General features: G+C 51.2%; 1 protein-coding gene across 1 annotated transcript in view; it reads right to left on the bottom strand.

Annotated features, from left to right (window-relative positions):
- The window catches only part of LOC133890292 (NAD-dependent malic enzyme 1, mitochondrial-like), a 33,107-nt gene extending 18,489 nt beyond the window's left edge, over window positions 1-14,618 (bottom strand). The window contains exons 1-2 of the mRNA XM_062330706.1: window positions 14,499-14,618; window positions 14,224-14,413 (exon numbers count right to left, since the gene is read on the bottom strand). Coding sequence (XP_062186690.1) covers window positions 14,224-14,413; window positions 14,499-14,618 — 310 coding nt within the window. The remainder of the gene's footprint in view (window positions 1-14,223; window positions 14,414-14,498) is intronic.
- Between the last annotated feature and the right edge of the window lie 4,267 nt (window positions 14,619-18,885).

Raw genomic sequence — 18,885 nt, 5'->3', positions numbered from 1 at the left:
GGATGTAAATATGGGAGCGATCCCTTAGAAATGCTTGTATTTTCCTTGTGAATATAATTTGCGTTTTTCTTTGGGCTTGCAACTCCAGTGTTCTTGAGTACTTAGTGTTTCTTCCGATGTTTTGCCTTGAAGCCCCGGGGAGTACTCAGTCGGACTGTTCCCCACCTTTCCATCCCCGAGAACGAAGTCGTCCCGATTGTCTTTCTTGGTGCGTTCAGCCCCCGAGCCCTCGCGAGTCCGCATCGACTGAGTCAAGAGACAAAGACACGAACTTCCTTGCTCGGGAGATGGATCGATCCAGCACGGAACACGCCATGACCAGTGAATACTTTTTCACCTCGCGACCACTCAGTCAGCAGACCGGAGACACGCACGGGCGGGAATGCGACCAAGAGTCCCCATGGTTTGGTGGTGCCCGGGCTTAAGACGGACCGAACCGAGCACCGACAGCCTGCCCCTGAGGCCTAGGCTCCGGACTACTCAAGTGGCTCGAGCGATAGGATTACCCAGGGCACCCAGGGACTCGGTAGTGCTCGGGGCCCTTAAAAGCAGACCGAACACCACGACCACCACGAAGGACTTCGGTCGGACATTACCGCACATACGGTACACCTTTCTACGGACCGTTCTGTCGTTCTAGAAAAAAGTAGACACACGGTAGGGTTTTGTGCGCGAGGAGATCATCTCACCGAGCAGATTAGAATACGAGAGCCCCCGAGGATGACTCGGGAACAGAATACTATTGAACGTAAATTTATCTTAATTTAATCACTCACCGGACAGCTGTCGGCCTTTCGGCCGGCCGATCCAGGAGGAGCGTGCGCTCCTTCTCGGGGTGCCCGGGGGCTTGGTTCCTTCAGCCGGGGTGCCCGAGCGTCAAGGGGCACCCGAGGATCCCGGGGTCGGGTGATCTCGACCACTCATGCCTAAGCGGTAGGACCACCCAAGGACCCTTGGGGCCGATTAGCGACCTGGGCATCGAGGCCCCCGTGGTCGAGCTGCTTTTGCTTTGATTGTCGACCCGTGACTTAAGAGAGAATAGGGAATTTCTTTGCTTGGTGCGCTCTATCAGTGCGGTACTTATTATAGACTGCTCTCGTTTTTGACCCGAGACCTCTCGAATACCCAGACCGGTGGGCAAGAGCAGGCAGAGGCATAACCCAGAGGTCCTATGGTTCGGTGGCGCCCGGGTATGACAGACCAGACCGAGCACCGACAGCCCGCCCCTGGGGCCTGAGCTTCGGACTACCCGAGCGGCTCGGGCGATAGGATTACTCAGAGCACCCAGGGACTCGGTAGTGCCCGGAGATCAGCCACGATACCGAACACCACAGCCTACCACATCGGACGTAAGTCAGTGGCAGCTGCCCGCGCGCATACCGATCGGGATTCTTTTATCAGCGGGGAAAATAAGAGAGCGAACTTTTCTCGCACAACCGAGCACCTCACCAGACAGCTTAAACATATGGAATCCGGAAAAAAGAAACTGACATACGACTGCACATTAATATTTACATTGAATTGACAAATTTTACAAGGTTGGGTGACTTACCTACCCAGCTAGCGGTAGCCCCTGGTCAACTTGGGCGGGGGGGGGGGAGCCCCCGACTTGGTTGACCTGAGCCGTGAGCATAGCCATCTACGGGTAGAACCTGCGCAGGTGCTCGATGTTCCACGGGTTGGGAAGCGGTCGCCAGTCTTCTGCCGCCAGCCTGAAAGAACCTTCTCGCGGGACCCCGATCACGGTGAAGGGACCCTCCCACACAGGGGATAGCTTATTCTTTCCTTCGCGCGACTAGACGCATCAGAGAACTAGATCCCCCACCTCAAAGGACCGTGCCCGGACATGGCATTGGTGGTAGCACCGCAAGCTTTGCTAGTACCGAGTCGCCCGGACGGCGGCACGCCGCCGGTGCTCTTCCAGGTAGTCGACATCGTCGCGCCTTTGCTGCTCTTGCTTACCCTCAAAATATGCATGCACCCGAGGGAAGCCTAGAGTGAGCTTAGAGGGGAGGACTGCCTCAGTGCCGTACACTAAGAAGAATGGAGTCTCCCCGGTGGCGCGGCTGGTGATGCCGTGGATAAACTGGAGCGCCGTGTTCTTGGTCACGTTGATGATTGGGACCGCCTCCGGCCACTTGGTGAACTTGTTGATGGTGACGTAGAGGTACTCATAGCCCCCGATTGCTCGGGGGAATGGACCCAGAATGTCCAACCCCCAGACCGCGAAAGGCCATGACAGGGGGATGGTGTGAAGAGCCTGAACTAGCTAGTGAATCTGCTTTGCGTGGAACTGGCACGCCCTGTAGCGCCGAACCAGCTCGGAAGCATCCTGGAGAGCTGTAGGCTAGTAGAAACCTTGCCGGAAGGCCTTCCCGACCAGCGTGCGGAATGATGAATGGCCACCGCACTCGCCCTCATGGATCTCAGCGAGAAGCTCACCGCCTTCTGCCCGGGAGATGCATTTCAAGAGGACACCTCCTGCGCTACGCCGGTAGAGATCCATATCTACTATGGCATAGCGTCTGGACTGCCGAGCAACTCTTTCGGCAGACACCTCATCCCCGGGGAGGGACTTTTCCTTCAAGTACCCTCGGATGTCGGACATCCACGAGGCATCTTTAGAACATTCAGCGAGTGCAGCACACTCGCCGGACGGCGGCACCCTGACGGGGCTTCCCACTGAAGGCACCGCCGGGGTCCCTTGAATTGGGTTCGAGGTTTCCCCTTCATCCTGTTCAGCAGGCAGGACGGAAGGCCGTGCGAGTCTTTCTTCAAAGACTCTGACAGGGACGCGCGCACGGGAGGAGGCCAGGCGGGAGAGCTCGTCGGCCAGAGCGTTGTCGCGGCGAGGGATGTACCGCAACTCAAGGCCATCGAAGCGCCTCTCCAGCTTCCTGACTGCTGCCACGTACGCCGCCATATGAGGATTCGTGCACTGGTACTCTTTGGACACCTGGTTGATCACCAGCTGGGAGTCTCCTTTGACCAGGAGGCGACGAATCCCGAGCCCCACTGCAGCTCGGAGGCCGGCGATGAGGCCTTCATATTCCGCCATGTTGTTGGATGCGCGGAACTGCAGCTGCACAACGTACTGGAGTTCTTCACCCGTTGGGGAGGTGAGAACCACTCCGGCCCCCGCGCCTTTCAGCGTGAGGGAACCGTCGAAGTGCATGACCCAGTATCCGGGCGCGCCGTGCCCGGGATACGCAGAAATCTCTTCTGGGATGACCTCGGGGACGGGTGTCCACTCTGCCACGAAGTCGGAGAGCGCCTGGCTTTTGATCGCCTGGCGACTGACAAAGTGCAGGTCGAACTCCGCCAGCTTCACCGCCCACTTGACAACTCGCCCGGTGCCTTCTCGGTTCCGGAGGATGGGTCCCAGCGGATACGCGGTAACCACCGAGACCTTGTGCGCTTGAAAGTAATGGCGCAGCTTCCGGGAAGCGATGAGCACGGCGTAGAGCAGCTTCTGAGCCTGGGGATACCTTGCTTTGGCCTCCCGGAGGACTTCACTGACGAAATACACCGGTCGTTGTACCCGATGGGACCTCGCGGTGGCTTTACCCGAGGGGCTGTTACAGCCCCCAGGCTCGGCGGCGTGGTCGGGGTTGGCCGGGTGCCCGGGCTCGACTCCCTGGTCGGGAGGAGTAGAGTGCTCGGACTCGACCCCTTGCTCAGGGGGAGCCAAGTGCTCGGGCTCGACCCCCTGCCCGGGGGGGGGAGCCAAGTGCTCGGGCTCGACCCCCAGCCCGGGGGGAGCCGCGAGGACTAGGGAGTGCCTGGGGGCGGCCGGGAGCTGGGACCCAGCACCTGGCCCCGCGCACTCGTTGCGCTCCACCACCAACACCATGCTTATGACCTGAGGAGTGGCCGATACGTAGAGCAGTAGGGTTTCGCCTTCGGAGGGAGCCACCAGCACGGGTGGTGAGGTGAGGTACTTCTTCAGATCGCGGAGGGCCTGTTCGGCCTCCGGCGTCCAGTCGAAACGACCGGTCTTCTTCAGAAGCTTGAAGAGGGGGAGCCCTCGCTCCCCGAGCTTGGAGATGAAGCGCCCGAGGGCTGCCATGCAGCTGGCGAGACGCTGGACCTCTTTGAGTCAAGCCGGGGGTTGCATCTGCTCGATGGCCCGGATCTTCTCTGGATTGGCCTCGATTCCTCAGCCGGAAACCAAGAAATCGAGGAGCTTGCCCGCCGGCACCCTGAAGACACACTTCTCGGGGTTGAGCTTGAGGCGGGTGGTGCGGAGACTGTTGAAAGTCTCGGCAAGGTCCTCGAGCAGGGTGGCGCGGTCTCGGGACTTGACCACGAGATCGTCGATGTAGGCCTCGACGTTGCGGCCAACCTACGAATCAAGGGTAATGCGAATGGCGCGCTGGAAAGAAGACCCAGCATTGCGCAAACCAAAAGGCATTGACATATAACAGTAAGTCCCCACCGGAGTGGTAAAAGTAGTTTTTTCTTCGTCCTCAACAGCCATGCGAATCTGGTGATACCCGGAGTTCGCATCTAAAAAACATAAAAGATCGCATCCTGCGGTTGCATCTACAATTTGATCAATGCGGAGCAAGGGAAAAGGATCTTTAGGGCAAGCCTTATTTAGGTTGGTGTAGTCCACACACATGCGGAGCTTGCCGTTGGCCTTCGGGACGATGACTGGATTTGCCAGCCAGTCGGGGTGGAGGACCTCTCAGATAAATCTGGCATCAAGGAGCTTGCTGACCTGCTCCCGGATGAACTCCTGGCGCCCAGGCGCCTGCCGCCGGATCTTCTGCTTCACCGGGCGGGCGTCCGGGCGCACCGCCAAGTGATGCTCGATCACCTCCCTGGGGATCCCGGGCATGTCGAACGGTTGCCATGCAAACACGTCTGCGTTGGCCCGAAGGAAGGTGACGAGCGCGCTTTCCTATTTGCTACCCAGGTCACCGCCGATCCGGACGACCTGGGTAGCGCCTTCGCCCACCACGACCTCCTTCGTAGGAACAGAGGCGTCGGCGGCGAGTCGGGGTTTGGATGAAGAGGGTCCCGGGCCCCCTGTGCAGCCTTCAACTTCGGCCCGTGCTGAAACCAGAGCCATGTAATACTGCTCGGCGCAAGAGACGGCGCCGCCGGAGTCGGCAATCACGGAGATGGGGCCTGCTGGGCCCGGCATCTTAACCGTGAGATACACATAATGCGCGGCCATCATGAATTTGGCGAGCGCCGGACGCCCGAGGATGGCGTTGTAGGGGAGGGGGAGCTCCGCGACGTCGAAGAGGACGTTCTCCGTGCGGAAGTTGTCCCGACTCCCAAAGGTCACGGGTAGCTCGACCTGCCCGAGGGGCAGGGAGTGCCCGGGTGTCACTCCGCAGAATGGGAGCGACGGCCTTAGGCACCTGGAGGACACCTGCAGCTTTTCAAAAGCCTCCTTGGAGAGGAGGTTGAGGCCTGCACCAGCATCAATCAGCACCCTGTCGATCTTGACATTGTAGATGGTGGGGGACACTACCAGGGGCAGTCGCCCCAGGGCTATAGTACTCGCGGGGTGGTCAGCCATGCTGAACGTGATCGGGGCATCCGACCACCTTAGGGGCCTAGCGGTTTCCTCGCTCGGGGTTGCCGAGCACATCTCGCGCCGCATGACCTTGATGCCACGTCGCGAGGAAGGCGTGTAGGAGCCTCCGTCGATGAAGGCGACAGTATGCTCGGGCTCCTGGAAGCCGAGCTCGGTGTTGCCGGGGGCGGCCTCAGCATCGCCTCCCCCGCGAGACTCGTCATGCTCCCTCTGGCATTGCTCGACGAGACCTTTGACCGTACGACACTCTGTGAGATCGTGCCATCTGGTCTGGTGTATGGGGCACCATTTGCCTAGCTCGGGCCCCACGGGAGCGGGGACCCTCGCTGGAGCAGGAGCCAGGCCAGGTGCCGGGGCTCTTGCGGGAGCCGATGCCCTAGCTGGTGCCGGGGCCCTCGCGGGGGCCGGGGCCCTGGCAGGGGCCCTTGCGGGCGCGGGCCGTCTGTCGACGGCCGCCCGGCGTTCTTGCCGGCGGTCGGGCTCTTGGGCCGGCCTATGGGGGGCCCTGGGTCGGTTCGACAGGAGCGGCTTCGCGTTTTCTTCTCTTCTTCTTTTCCCGCCTGTCGGAACGGGAAGAACTTGGCTGGTCGGCGGTGGGGCGCGGAGCATGCCATGCCCGGGCCTCCGCCGCTTTGGCGCACTTATCGGCCAGTGCGAAGAGCTCCGCAGTGGTTTCAATTTCGTGCGTACCTAGCTTTTCGAGCATCCGCTCATCGCGGATGCCCTGCCGGAAGGCGACGATGACAGTGTGGGGGGCTACCCGCGGGATGGTGTTGCGGACCTGGCTGAAGCGCTGAATAAAGCGCCGCAGCGTCTCCCCCTCCTGTTGCTTGACGGCGTGGAGGTCGCACTCCAAACCGGGGCGCGTGAATGTGCCCTGAAAATTAGCCACAAACTGGTGGCAGAGGTCATCCCAGGAGCTAATAGACCCTGGGGGTAAGTTCATGAGCCAAGAACGGGCAGAGCCCCTCAAGGCAACATGGAAATAATTTGCCATTACCTTTTCACTGCCCCGGCCGCTTGGACGGCCGTAGTGTAGATCTGGAGGAACTCGACGGGGTCGATGGACCCGTCGTACTTCTCCAGTAGCTCAGGGCGGAACTTGGAGGGCCATTTGACCCGACGGAGCTGAGTGGTAAAGGCACGGCAACCGGTGCCGTACCCCGTGGCGCGGGCGGTAGTCCTTGGTGGCGAATGCCGGTGAGCCGGGGATTCCTGGCGATCGTGGGCCGGGAAAGAGGAAGCCTGATCCTCTGCCTCGGCCTCCTGCCGGGTTTCCCGCTGGCGCTCGAGAGTGACGCACGCATCTTCGTGGCCCCTCCGCTCGTTGAGACGCAAGCGGAGGTCCTGGGCTTCGGACGCGGCCAGGGGGGTGGCGCTCCGCCTGGAGGCCCCCCGGCCCGGGCGAACGTTGCCCGTTGATGAGCCAGTTCTGGCAGCGCCACGCGGGGTGGTGGCGCGAGAACTCCCGGCCAGCACCTGGCGGCGAGCAGTGCCGACCAGGGCGACGACGTCTTGGAAACACCGGCCTTCCGGAGTGTTCGGCGTTGCCTGGACAGGCGGATGCCTGAGGAGAGCGTGCGCCGCAAGTAGCGCACTTCTGGGGCCAGCCTCGCCGAAGGCAAGCCTACGCCGTAGAGGCACCCAGCGCTGCCCAGAGGCGGACCTGGCGGCCGGGGTTTCGACCACCTGCTGGGGGTCGGACGGTGCACCCGCGGCGGCGGCGGCGGCCCTGCTGGGCCCAGCACCCTGGTCCCCTTGGGAGGGGAAAGCCGTGCGTGCAGATAGTGGCTGCTGCTGATACGCAGCAGCGACTGGGGCCTCCTGGACGTCGGGCAGCATTTCCTCACTGGAAGTGGAGCCGGAACGCTGGAGATGGTGTCCACCGGCCATTTTTCCTACGGAAGAAAACAAACGAACAGATTCAGGGATGTTCCCCCCAACCTGGCGCGCCAGCTGTCGGAGGATTAACTCCTATCGCAGGGATCCCGAGAGACCTCTTTTTAGAGATTCAGCCGGGGGGATGATCCTGAATAAGTTCGCCGGAGAAATAAATGGAAGTGAAAGTAAATGCAACGGCCGGTGGTGGGGGATGATCGACCTAGTGCAAAGGGAAGCAAATGCACCGGAGTTTAGACAGGTTCGGGCCGCACGGGGGCATAATACCCTACTCCTGTATGGATGCAATAACTTATCCTGAGGGGGATCCCTCAGGGATATATCTGGTTACAAGAATATAGTGTCTAACTAAGAGCTTGAGGCTCCTTGTTCTTCGGCATGAGCTCTGCTCAGGCTTGCTTGCAATGTTTTCGTCTGTTGGCTTGGTTCGTTGTGGGGTTCGTCTTCTTCGTCTGAGTGTGGCCCGGTCGACTGCTTGGGCTTGTGTTCAATTCAATTGTTCTATGATTCTTTTCTTCTCTTTGTATGCCGATCCTTTTATGCACTCGCCTGCCGCGACATACCCCGAATGGGAAGGAAGGGGCACAAGTTCCAAGACGCCACGACTGAGAAAGGCGTCATCATTTCCTCTGGGCGAAGTGACAGGGGCGGTGGAAAAACGCGGCCCGCGTCCGGTCACTCGTCACTGTGGACGCCCTGGCGACGGGCGCCGTTGAGAGGGCCCACCGGGCAGCCACAGAGGCACCCGGCGTGCCCGCCCTGTCTTGTTCCGCTGCCACGGTAGGGCGGCAGGCGGAACGCCTTGATCCTGGCGACGTTATCCCGAGACACACCGGATGATACGGGACGGGACCCGTGCAATTAATGGCCCCACGCTTTTCTGCCAAAACATGGCAGGGACTGACACTGCGGCGGGAGCAGTTGGGGATGTCAGGCCGCGCACGCCCATTAAATGCGGCCTCGGACCTCTGACTGGTTGACACCTCATCGGTGGGCCCCTCGGGGGCCCTTCTGGGTCGTCGGGGCACCGAGTGCTCGGGGGTACTATTCACCTCCCCGAGCGCCCTCTCCCGAGAACTCTTGCACGAACCTTCGGGGAACCGAGTGCTCGGGGGCTGCCACGTGCAACCCCGAGCACTCTCTCCCGAGCACTTTTGCACTGACCCTCGGGGAACCGGGCGCTCGGGGGCTGCCGCACGTAGCCCCCTGAGCACTCTCTCCCGGAACTTGGCTCTTCTGATCGTCAGGGGACTAGGGTGCTCGGGGTGACCGGGCACCTCCCCGAGCACTTTCTTCCCGGTACTTGGACTCTGCCGGTCCTCGGGGAACTGGGGTGCTCGGGGACCAGAGACTGTGGCCCCGAGCGCCTTCTCGCGAAACTTAGATTTTGCGAGTCGTCGGGGGACTGGGGTGCTCGGGGACCAGAGGCTGTGGCCCCGAGCACCTTCTCCCGGAACTTAGATTTTCCTCATCCCGCGGGAAGGACCTCGCGGGATGGTGACACGTGGCAGACAGCTGGCCTGGTCTCAGACCTCAGGGACCCCCGGTTCCTGATACACCAACACTACCCATATAATGTCATCTTCGGAAGAGGGGTACTAAACAAGTTTGGGATAATACCACACCACGATTATTTGTGCATGAAAAATGCACTTCCTCGGAGGCGTCATCTCGGTGTTGGGAGTTCAAAAAATAGCGCGAATAATTGAAGTGGGAACTACTCCAGGCCAGCGCAACGTTCATGCCATGACAGGACCTTTGTCGAAGCCTTTAGAAGCCGAAAATCTACTCTAGACACAGCGAGTACTGAAGGCTACACCCGAAGGTCAAGCCAAGAAAGTGTTGTTGTGTCAGGATAGACCAGAAAGAGCTATGATCATAGGAGCTGAAATGACACAAGAAGATGAGCGAAGAATGATGGAATTCCTTCGCAACAACGAAGATGTCTTCGCATGGTTGTCGAAGGATTTGCATGGGGTTAGCAGAGATGTCATCAAACACACTCTGATTTTTGATACGAAGGCAAAGCCAAAGAAACAAAGGCTTCAAAAAACGTCAAAAGAAAGAGAAGACATAGCGAAGTGTGAGGTGCACAAATTGCTCGAAGCTAGGGTCATACGTGAAGCATTACACTCTGAAATGGCTGGCCAACCTGGTGTTATTCAAGAAAAGTAATGGCAAGTGGAGAATATATGTTGATTTCATAGACTTGAACATAGCATGTCCGAAGGATGACTTCCCTTTGCCGCACATTGACTAGTTAGTATACTCTATAGTTGGCTGTGAAATGTTAAGCTTTCTGGACACATACTCGGGATACCATCAAGTTTGGATGGCAAGGGGGGAGGAGGTGAAAACAAGCTTCAAAACCTATTTCGGAATATACTGTTTTTATACGAATGGCCTTTGGCCTTCAGAATGCTGGGGCCACCTTCTCTAGATTGATCCAGATTAGAATGCAGTCGCAGTTGGGAAGGAACATATCTGCATACATCGATGACAGAGTCATTAAGAGCATCAAAGAAGGCAATCATCAGGATGACCTTCATGAGATTTTCGGTAAACTCTAAAGTGTGGGTTTAAAGTTGAATCCAAAAAAGTGTGTATTCGGTATGTGCTCCGGGAGGTTGTTAGGAATCTTGGTGTCAAAAAGGGGCATCGAAGTAAATCAAGAAAAGATACAACCAATACTTGATATGAGGCCTCCGTAGAATAGGAAAGAGATACAATGATTGGCTGGAAGATTGGCGACTCAGAGCCGATTCGTTGCCAGGTTAGCTGAGAGAAGCTTGCCCTTCTTCAAAACTCTGAAAGGCTCCTACCCGTTTAGGTGGAGCACAGAGCAACAAAATGCTTTTGATGAGTTGAAAAAGTATTTGACAAAGCTCATAACATTGACTAGCCCAAGTTTGAAGGCCAAGTTATTATTGTACACTGCGGTTTCTCCTTCGGCAGTAAGTGCAGTACTTGTGCAACAAATGCAAACCAACAAAAAATTGCAACAATTTTCAGTATATTATGTTTCAGAGGCATTGGTGGGTCTGAAGAGGTTCTATTCTGAGATGTAAAAAATGGCATATGCAGTGGTGATAGCCTCGCAAAAGCTTCGGCATTATTTCATGGCACACAAGATAACGGTACCAACTTTCTTTCCCCTTCACGGTGTTTTGAAAACCGCAAGGCGATGCAAAGAATTGGAAAATGGGACACGAAGATAGCACCGTTTATATTGTCCTTCATCGCGTAGATGGTGATAAAATCTCAAGCCTTGGCAAAATTTTTGGCAGATTGAACATCACAGGTCGAAGGCTAAGAAGAAGTATCATTAGACCCAGTGTGGATCATATATTATGATGGAGCTTGGGGGGCTTCAAGGGCTAGTGTCGCAGTAGTTATATCTTCGCCCTCGGGCATTAAATTGTGATACGCGGCCAGACTCAATTTTCGATCAACCAACAATATTGCAGAATATGAAGCAGTCCTCCTCGGCCTTCATAAGACATGAGCCTGGTGCATGAAGGGTGCTAGTCAAGACAAATTCCCAGGTAGTCGTAGGCTAGATTGACAAGACATTTCAGGCGAAAGAGTCGGAGCTGGCTAAGTACATGCAAGTCGTGTGAAGCAGGGGAAAAGATTTTTTGAGTTTCCTTGTCAAGAGAATCTCAAGAAACAACAATTCTAAGGTTGATGACCTCACAAAAGCTACGGCACAATAACTAATGATGCCTCCGGATGTTTTTTTTATCAGAATATGAAATATTAGCTGTCAAAGCCCCACAGCAGGTGGCTCGTCATGTCACCATAGTTAAGAGCAACGACTGGCGATCTTCCATAATGGCCTACATTCGGGGCCATTACGAGCTCGAAGACCAAGTAGAGGAAAAGCATATGGTGCAAAGAGCAAGAAACTACAATATTGTGGCGGTTGATTTGTACAAGATGGGAGTTTGTGCACCGATGCTTCGATGCATATCCTAGATACAAGGGCAAAGATTGCTTAAAGAAATACACGAAGGGTTGTGTGGCTCGCACATTGGCACTTAAGCACTCATCGAAAAAGCATTCAGACAAGGATTCTATTGGCCGAAGGCCATCCCCGATGTGAAGGCCATAGTCCGTAGCTACATGAAATGCTAGTGCATGGCCAAGAACTCTAACATGCCTTCATCAGTGATACAACTTATCCCACTAATTTGGCCCTTAACTCGGTGGGGGATTGACATTATAGGACAGTTGCCAACCACTCTGGAAGACCTTTGCTATGTTGTAGTGGTAGTTGAATACTTCCCTAAATGGGTGGAGACAATTCCAATGGCGAAGATCATGTCAAAAAATGTTCAAAAGTTTTTGTGGCAAAACATCATCTATCACTTCGGCGTTCCACATGAAGTAATAGTTGACAATGGCACACAATTTAACAGCGAATGCTTCAAAAAAATTTGTGAAGATATGGGAATCAAAATTCGTTTTGCTTTGGTATACCATCCTCAATTCAATGGAGCTGTGAGGAGGGCGAATGACAACATCTTGGTTGGTGTGGCAAGGCAACTGCAAGGTTTCCTAAAAGGAAAGTGGGTCAAAGAGTTGCCAAAAGTCATGTGGTCACTCAGGACAACTACAACCAGACCAACGGGTTTCACTTTGTTTCGATTACTCTTCGGTAAAGAGGTTATGACTCTAGAGGAATGTAAAAACCTGTACTTTTGTGTCACATTGAGACAACTCAGAAGGAAGAGCTAGTAACGAAAGATGCACTGGAAGAAATCAGAGTTTAGGCCATTGAAAACTTGGCGAAGTACCAAGAGAAAACAAAAAGATGGAGGGACAAGATTGTGTCTCCGAAGGAGTTCACTTTGGAGGACCTTGGGCTTCGAAGGCTTCCCAATACTTCGACTGTGGGAAAACTACAAAGCAAATGAGGTAGACCTTTTTTGGTGAAGAGTTCAAAGAGGCATGGGTCTTATCACTTGGCTACTCTTGAAGGAGAAGAGCTTCTACACACTTGGAATGTAGACAACCTTCGCAAGTATTATGTGTAATCGAATAAGTCAAAAGGGGGCTTCGTAGTAATCGGCAATGCACCTGCAATAGATTTACTTTTATGCAATTTTAAGTTTAGCATTTCAATTCAAGAAATGCAGATGTGTTGTACTCTTTTCCTGATAGGGGGAACCCCATATTAGGGCGTTAGGTTTTTAACAAGGTAGCCACCTTTGTAAACCCTTATGACTATATGAAATTACCCCCAAGAAAGCATGTGCTTCTATGGAATTCATGCATGATTCATCGTCAGAGTGATGCAAGCCTTCGCTTGAAGGATGCACACCAATCGACAAAATAAGATGGGCCGAAGCCAGCCAGAAAAAAGTCGATGTAAGGAATTTCAAAGTGTGTCTGACACCTTACCCTTCGACTTAAAGATGGGTACACACCCGCATGAAAAGCCGAAGTGTTGCTAAACCTTAAAACAAAGGCAGGACACCTCTTGACTTAAAAGGAAAAGGTCAAAGTGTTGCTAAACCGTAAAACAAAGGCATCACACCTCTCGACTTAAAAAGAAAAAAACCTAATTATTGTTAAATCTTAAAATAAAGATAGCACACCGCTTGACTTAAAAGGAAAAGGCCGAAGTCTTGCTCAGCCTTGAATCAAAGGTAGCAAACCTCCGGCTTCGAAGAAGAAATAACTTATGTCGCCAAACCTAGGTGGGGGCTACACACTTTGGTATGAACGAAATTAAAGCATTACTCGAATTAGAAATGATAATAATGCACATGACAAAAGAAAAAATTCAACTTTGATCGCAAAAACAAAGATGAACACACCTTTCATCCAATATACAATTGGTCTTCAAATCAAAATATATGAGCAAATGCACTAAGAATTTATCGAAGCAACACTCGACTAGATGGCCCATGCGGAAGGTCCCTATGACTTAAAAGTCGGGGTGGCATTTTTTCGATTGACGATTCCTATACATTGCTGCCAAAGGTTCCTACGGCTTAAAAGTCAGGGACGACGGTGTTTTTCGATCGATGCTTTGCACACATTGCTACCGAAGGTCTATACAACTTAAAAATTGGGGGGGGGGTGGCATTTTTTTTATCGATGCTTCATGCAAGTTGCTACCGAAGATCCTTATGGTTTAAAAGTTTGGGGTGGTGTTTTTTTTTTATCGATGATTCGCACACATTTCTACCAAAGGTCCCTACGACTAAAAAGTTGGTGGCGGAAGGCTCAACGAAAAAATGCAACAAAATTTTTATACATTTGACTACGACCAAGTTGGAAAGCGATATCTCGTCTTGCGGGAAAAGGCTCCGTCGGGTCACCATGACCTTCAACAAATGGTGCTCCTTGAAAAGGCTAAGGTTGTCACCGATAAATAAAAGTGCAATAGAGAGGTTGGGATATACTCTTTGTCAATCAACTCAAGCTTCGACGCAAGGAGCCCTAATAGAGGGTCAGAGTCTTCTCCTTCTATCCTATGGATTTTCAACTCGGCCCTTCAAAGCTCCAAGTCTAAAGGGCGAAATGACTCCCAAAATTCTTTTGACTTAACATTTCTAGCGTCATAGACCCTAGCCTTCAATCGCCAATATTTATCAAATTCCATGTCAAGGTGGTGGTGATGGAATGAGTCCCAGCAAGTCTATGACACAAAAAAGTTATCTTGCATCGTAATTATGGGGGCAACATCTTCGACTACCTACGTAGAGTCTGAAAGGGAGGACCTGAGCAGGAAGAAAAGATTGCCAAAAACATATTACAAAAATTTTGAGTAACATCAAGTGTTTCAGTTCCAAAAGGTAGTGACAATGTATTGCTCCACGCGCACACTTGCTCTGAACCTCCAGTCACATTTCGTGCGTCGTCAACATTTTGCAAAGGGGCATGCGGTGAAGTAGGCAGGATAGAGGGTCCTTTAGTAGCTAAAGCATCCCTAGTCTTCGCGACAGCCTACAACCAAAACCATTCAAGAAAAAAAGTGAAAGAGAGAATAATAAAACAATGATAATGCATAGCAAATAAAAAAGTTACATACTCTTCGGTGGTTTTTCTCCACCTCTTGAAGGGAAAGGTCGCACCTGTACTGGCGCCAATAGTTGTTGGTGAAAGCTTTGGTGGCGGCCTTCAACTCCTTCGACCCCGCCCTGGTCGACATTTCCGGGGGGGGGGGGGGGGGTAGCAGAACGAAGGGCTACGCGCCTTGTGGTGATCACAACCTGTCATCTCTAAATATTGTATAAGGCTGCGGCCAGGAATCATAGCGCAAAAATCATCATACAAGTGGGTTGCTTGCCGAAGGCCCTCATATGATTCTGCAATCCATCTAAGATGACCATCGAGGTCGCCGTGTTCAAAGGCTGGAGTTGAGGCCGAAGCACCTAGCTCTTGAAGAGTTTTGTCAATAGCTTCACTGGCCCTCAGCACCTTTGGCTCCAAAACTTCAACACGTTTTTGGACCACATCCTGGGCAAGTTGCTTTGCCTTGCGTAACGCTTCGACTAGGCGTTGATTTTCAAGTTTATCAGCTACAAAAGCGGTATGGAGTTCCTAATTGTCCTTTTCAAGATCACCAAGTTTTGACATGTGTGCTTCGGACGCCTCTACACATTGATGAAGGGTGCCTACCTCCTCCAATTCCTACGCGTGTAGAATGGCCTTTGCATCATCGACCATCACAGATGTTCCAAAGTACGAAAAACTTAAGAAAATAGCAAGAAAAATGAAGTATAATGAGAGTTAGGACATAGACATACCAGGCTTTTCCCTAAAATAAGCTGTGGGCGGCATAACCCCTCTAGCCCCTTCAACCCAAAGGATGGAATAGACCACCCTTTGCTCAGTGGCCAAATCCCTGCAGCGATGAACTCTTCGATGAGATCGCGAGTTCTCAGGTTCTTTGCACACCTCATAAATGCCTCGAAGGTGGCCCACTGGGAGTGCTTCAGCATCACATTCGGGGTATGATTGCTTTGTAATCTTGGCATTTAAACACAAGGCACTCTTTCTTATCTACTTTATGGTAGAATCACCGCTGTGTCTAGTCCTTCAACAATTTATTTTGTGTCGGTCAAGTATTGAGTTTCTGCTAGTTTATCTTTCGTGTTTTTTGTCTACCAGTTCCATTTGCGATAGCGGCAGGCGTAGCCAAGCCTACATGGTAAGATAAATTAACGCAGCCGTGGGCTTCGCACTACACGTTATCCATGAAAATTGGCTTCAATTGGTGGTGGAGCTGGTGAGCGACAACGAAAACTTTGGCGGAGGCCTTTGCTCCTTCTGACATTGTCGCCCATGCAAAAAGGCTGAGCTGGACAATGGCGTTCAATGTCAGCTAATGAAGAAAGACTTTATACAATTTAAGGACTTTCGCCACCATCTCATCGTAGGGTAGGCAAAGTCTCGCAAGGAAGTAATCCACAAAAATAATGGCTTCATCGTCTTCTAGGCTCAGGATCTCCTAGTCCTTCAGAAGCCAGACTTTCGAAATATCGCTTATTAGGCCTTCTTTCTTCAGCTCGGCTAGGACCCCTTCGTCAACCTTAGACTGCCGAACCCAGTAGGCCTTCGGCTTCACGGTTTTGCTTTTTGGGGCCATCGACTCAGGATGCCTCATCTTTGGTTAAAGGTGCGAAGGTTGTCAAGTGGCTTCGGGCAGAGCGATGGAAGCAGATTATGGGTCTTGAAGGCAGCATGTTTACAGTAAAAGGAATGAATCGCAGGGTAACACTTATATAGCGGTCAGAACGCTAGCTCAAGGGTACTCGAAAAGACGTGTGTTGGGAATCAAACTGTTGCATTAATGGCAGCTAAGACAAACAAATAGTAACTGATGTTTTAGAAATCGAACCGTCTCGTTAGACACCATCAATTTTAGAAAGGTTATATCCTTCGGGTATGCAAAGGGGGCTAAATTCACCGAAGGTAAAATATATAGCATGAGGCTTTTGACAGGCCGAAGGGGACGACATTTGATGATACCATCTAATTCATGAGCTCGACCCATCGAGGAGGAACCTTGCCCGTGGGGGCTGCTGTTAGGGAATGGTCTCACAGACCCCCTTCAGACATTGAGTTGAAGACCTCTGCAGCCACCACAAACTAACAAATCTTATAATTGTCGTGAATTTGTTGTGTTACAGGAACCCTTCAGCAAACCAAAGATACCATTCGGACACTCGGCGCCGCATGAGCGGTTTCAACAGCTAGGACGAGTGAAGCCTTCATCGGGCCTTCGAAGATTGGCCCAGGGACTTCACTTGGCTTCTCAAGGGAGTCAACTAAAGTGATGCCAAAGGTTCTGCGGAGCAGAGACCTCTAGGGTCCAAGTGAAGGGAAGACCGTTGTTGGCAACTGAAATCCATGAAGGACAAGATTATAAATAATCTGGATGTGCTTAGAATAGTACTGTATTACCCATTAATATATCAAAAATATGACAATTGGGTAATCTTATAAACTGTAGCAGCAAGCAGTTGGTACGACCTATAAATAAGCCGTAACTATAAGTGACAGGACGAGTAACATTAATTTCAACAAAGGCTTCATCACTTTGTGCACCTTCCCCTCTAGCCTTTGGATCTCTCTGAGATCCGAAGACCCATCACTCTATTCAATAGCAGTAGTTTCCAATAGTAAGTTTCGACTTTCGAGATCTCTGTGAGTTAATAAGATAGCCTATCAAGAGTACTAATAATAATAAATGTCTCGTAATACTCTCTCCAGACGCGAAAAATGTTGTTTCGGACATTGACACATTGACCAATACACTACTTCGTAATTATTAGTATAAAATATATGTAAATATATCAAAACTGTAATCTTATAAAACTAATTTTCAAGACCATCTAGCTATAGCATTTTCAAAAGTTCAATCATTAACTATTAGTATAAAATATATGTAAAATATAGCAAAATTGTAATCTTATAAAACTATTTTCGAGACCATCTAGCTATACCATTTTCACATTAAAAAAGAGCTATCTGGCTATACTGATGGGTAGTCGTCACATACCGAACCACTCCATCCCTCTTCCGTTTATAGTCATTGTTTCCAGCGTCGATGTTGAAGCTAACTACAAAAATTTTCAGTGCTCTCTTGTTTCTTTGTCTACTGAAAAAGGCCCTTCTCCAAGAACTACTCTTCTCACATATGACATAGCTTTACAATTTTGATTCAGCCACGACCACCACCTCTTTCGATCAGTAACATTTTCCTAGTCCCTGCTACCCAATATTTTGATATCGAAGTTCGGGATACTAATGATAACGAATTTAGAGTAAACATACATCTTAAGGACCGAAATACTCGCTCAGCATAGTAATGCACTACTTCACCGTTCACCACCTATCTACACAACCACTCTCTATGGCTTCAACATCTACGCTTGAATTTATCACCGAATCTATTTAGCATTCTCTCATTTCTAGCTCTATTGACAACATCCAATACCAATTATCAACAAAAACTGCTCTGCGTTGATATAGCACTGCCAATTTGCTTCCCTCATGGCCACCACCTAGCGCCCGCTATATTATCTTATGAGATCGTTGTTTATTATTTGGTGTGATTGTTGGTAACACAAAAAGTGATGGATATAGAATAACAGAGTTAGATCAATTATGAATTTGTAAGACTTGTTGTGATGGATGAGCGGAGACGACAAGCCAAAGCTCTGGTGACGGCGTCTCTCAGCGTGAAGCCATTGATGATTCACCTGACCTAGCATTCCTTTTCTCGCTGCAACATGCTTGTTTCAAACCATTCAACCGTTTAATCTAGCTAAAGAATGTACGGTACAGATTGTGCATCTCTTGGCTGAAAAATTACCGGCACCGTGCGCACAGCCGTATGGACCAGTATGACCAGCCTGTCCCAAGAAACACCGGATCCAAGAACGAGCTGATGGCTCGATGGTAGCGTTTCTAGTTAGCATGCTACCCATCGGGATCGATCCCTGATCAGCTCTCAGGTCTCACAAGGGCATGCTCTTAAATAATTTTCGCTGCCTCATCACGCGCTAGGTACTGACGTTTGAGATATCTCTTCAAAGTAGGTGCATGGATGTTAGTATTAGGTTGTAAATTTTAAATTGTGTATAGATTTATACTCCCTCTGATTGCAAATGTAGGTCGTTTTAGATTTATACATAAGGATTAAGAAACTAGATCAAATGACCTTATTGTCTCTTATTTATTCTGTATTGGGAAAGATAACTCATTTATTTGTGAGAGTGATAACATTTATTAAACAAGAGTAAGAAGGTAACAAAAGAGAAAAAAATACATAAAAATTTGAGAATAACTTATATTTAAAAAATAGTTGAGAAGGTTAAAACGATCTACATTTGTAATTTGTAATTAGAGGAGTACTTCGAAGATGAGGCTAAATAATAGAAAAACTGGGTCCCGTACCATATGTTTAT

Source organism: Phragmites australis, chromosome 14 (assembly GCF_958298935.1).
Source record: "Phragmites australis chromosome 14, lpPhrAust1.1, whole genome shotgun sequence".
In the NCBI taxonomy this organism is placed as follows: Eukaryota; Viridiplantae; Streptophyta; class Magnoliopsida; order Poales; family Poaceae; genus Phragmites; species Phragmites australis.
The sequence above is the reverse complement of the archived record's forward strand: the minus strand, read 5'-3'. Positions and strand labels throughout refer to the sequence as shown.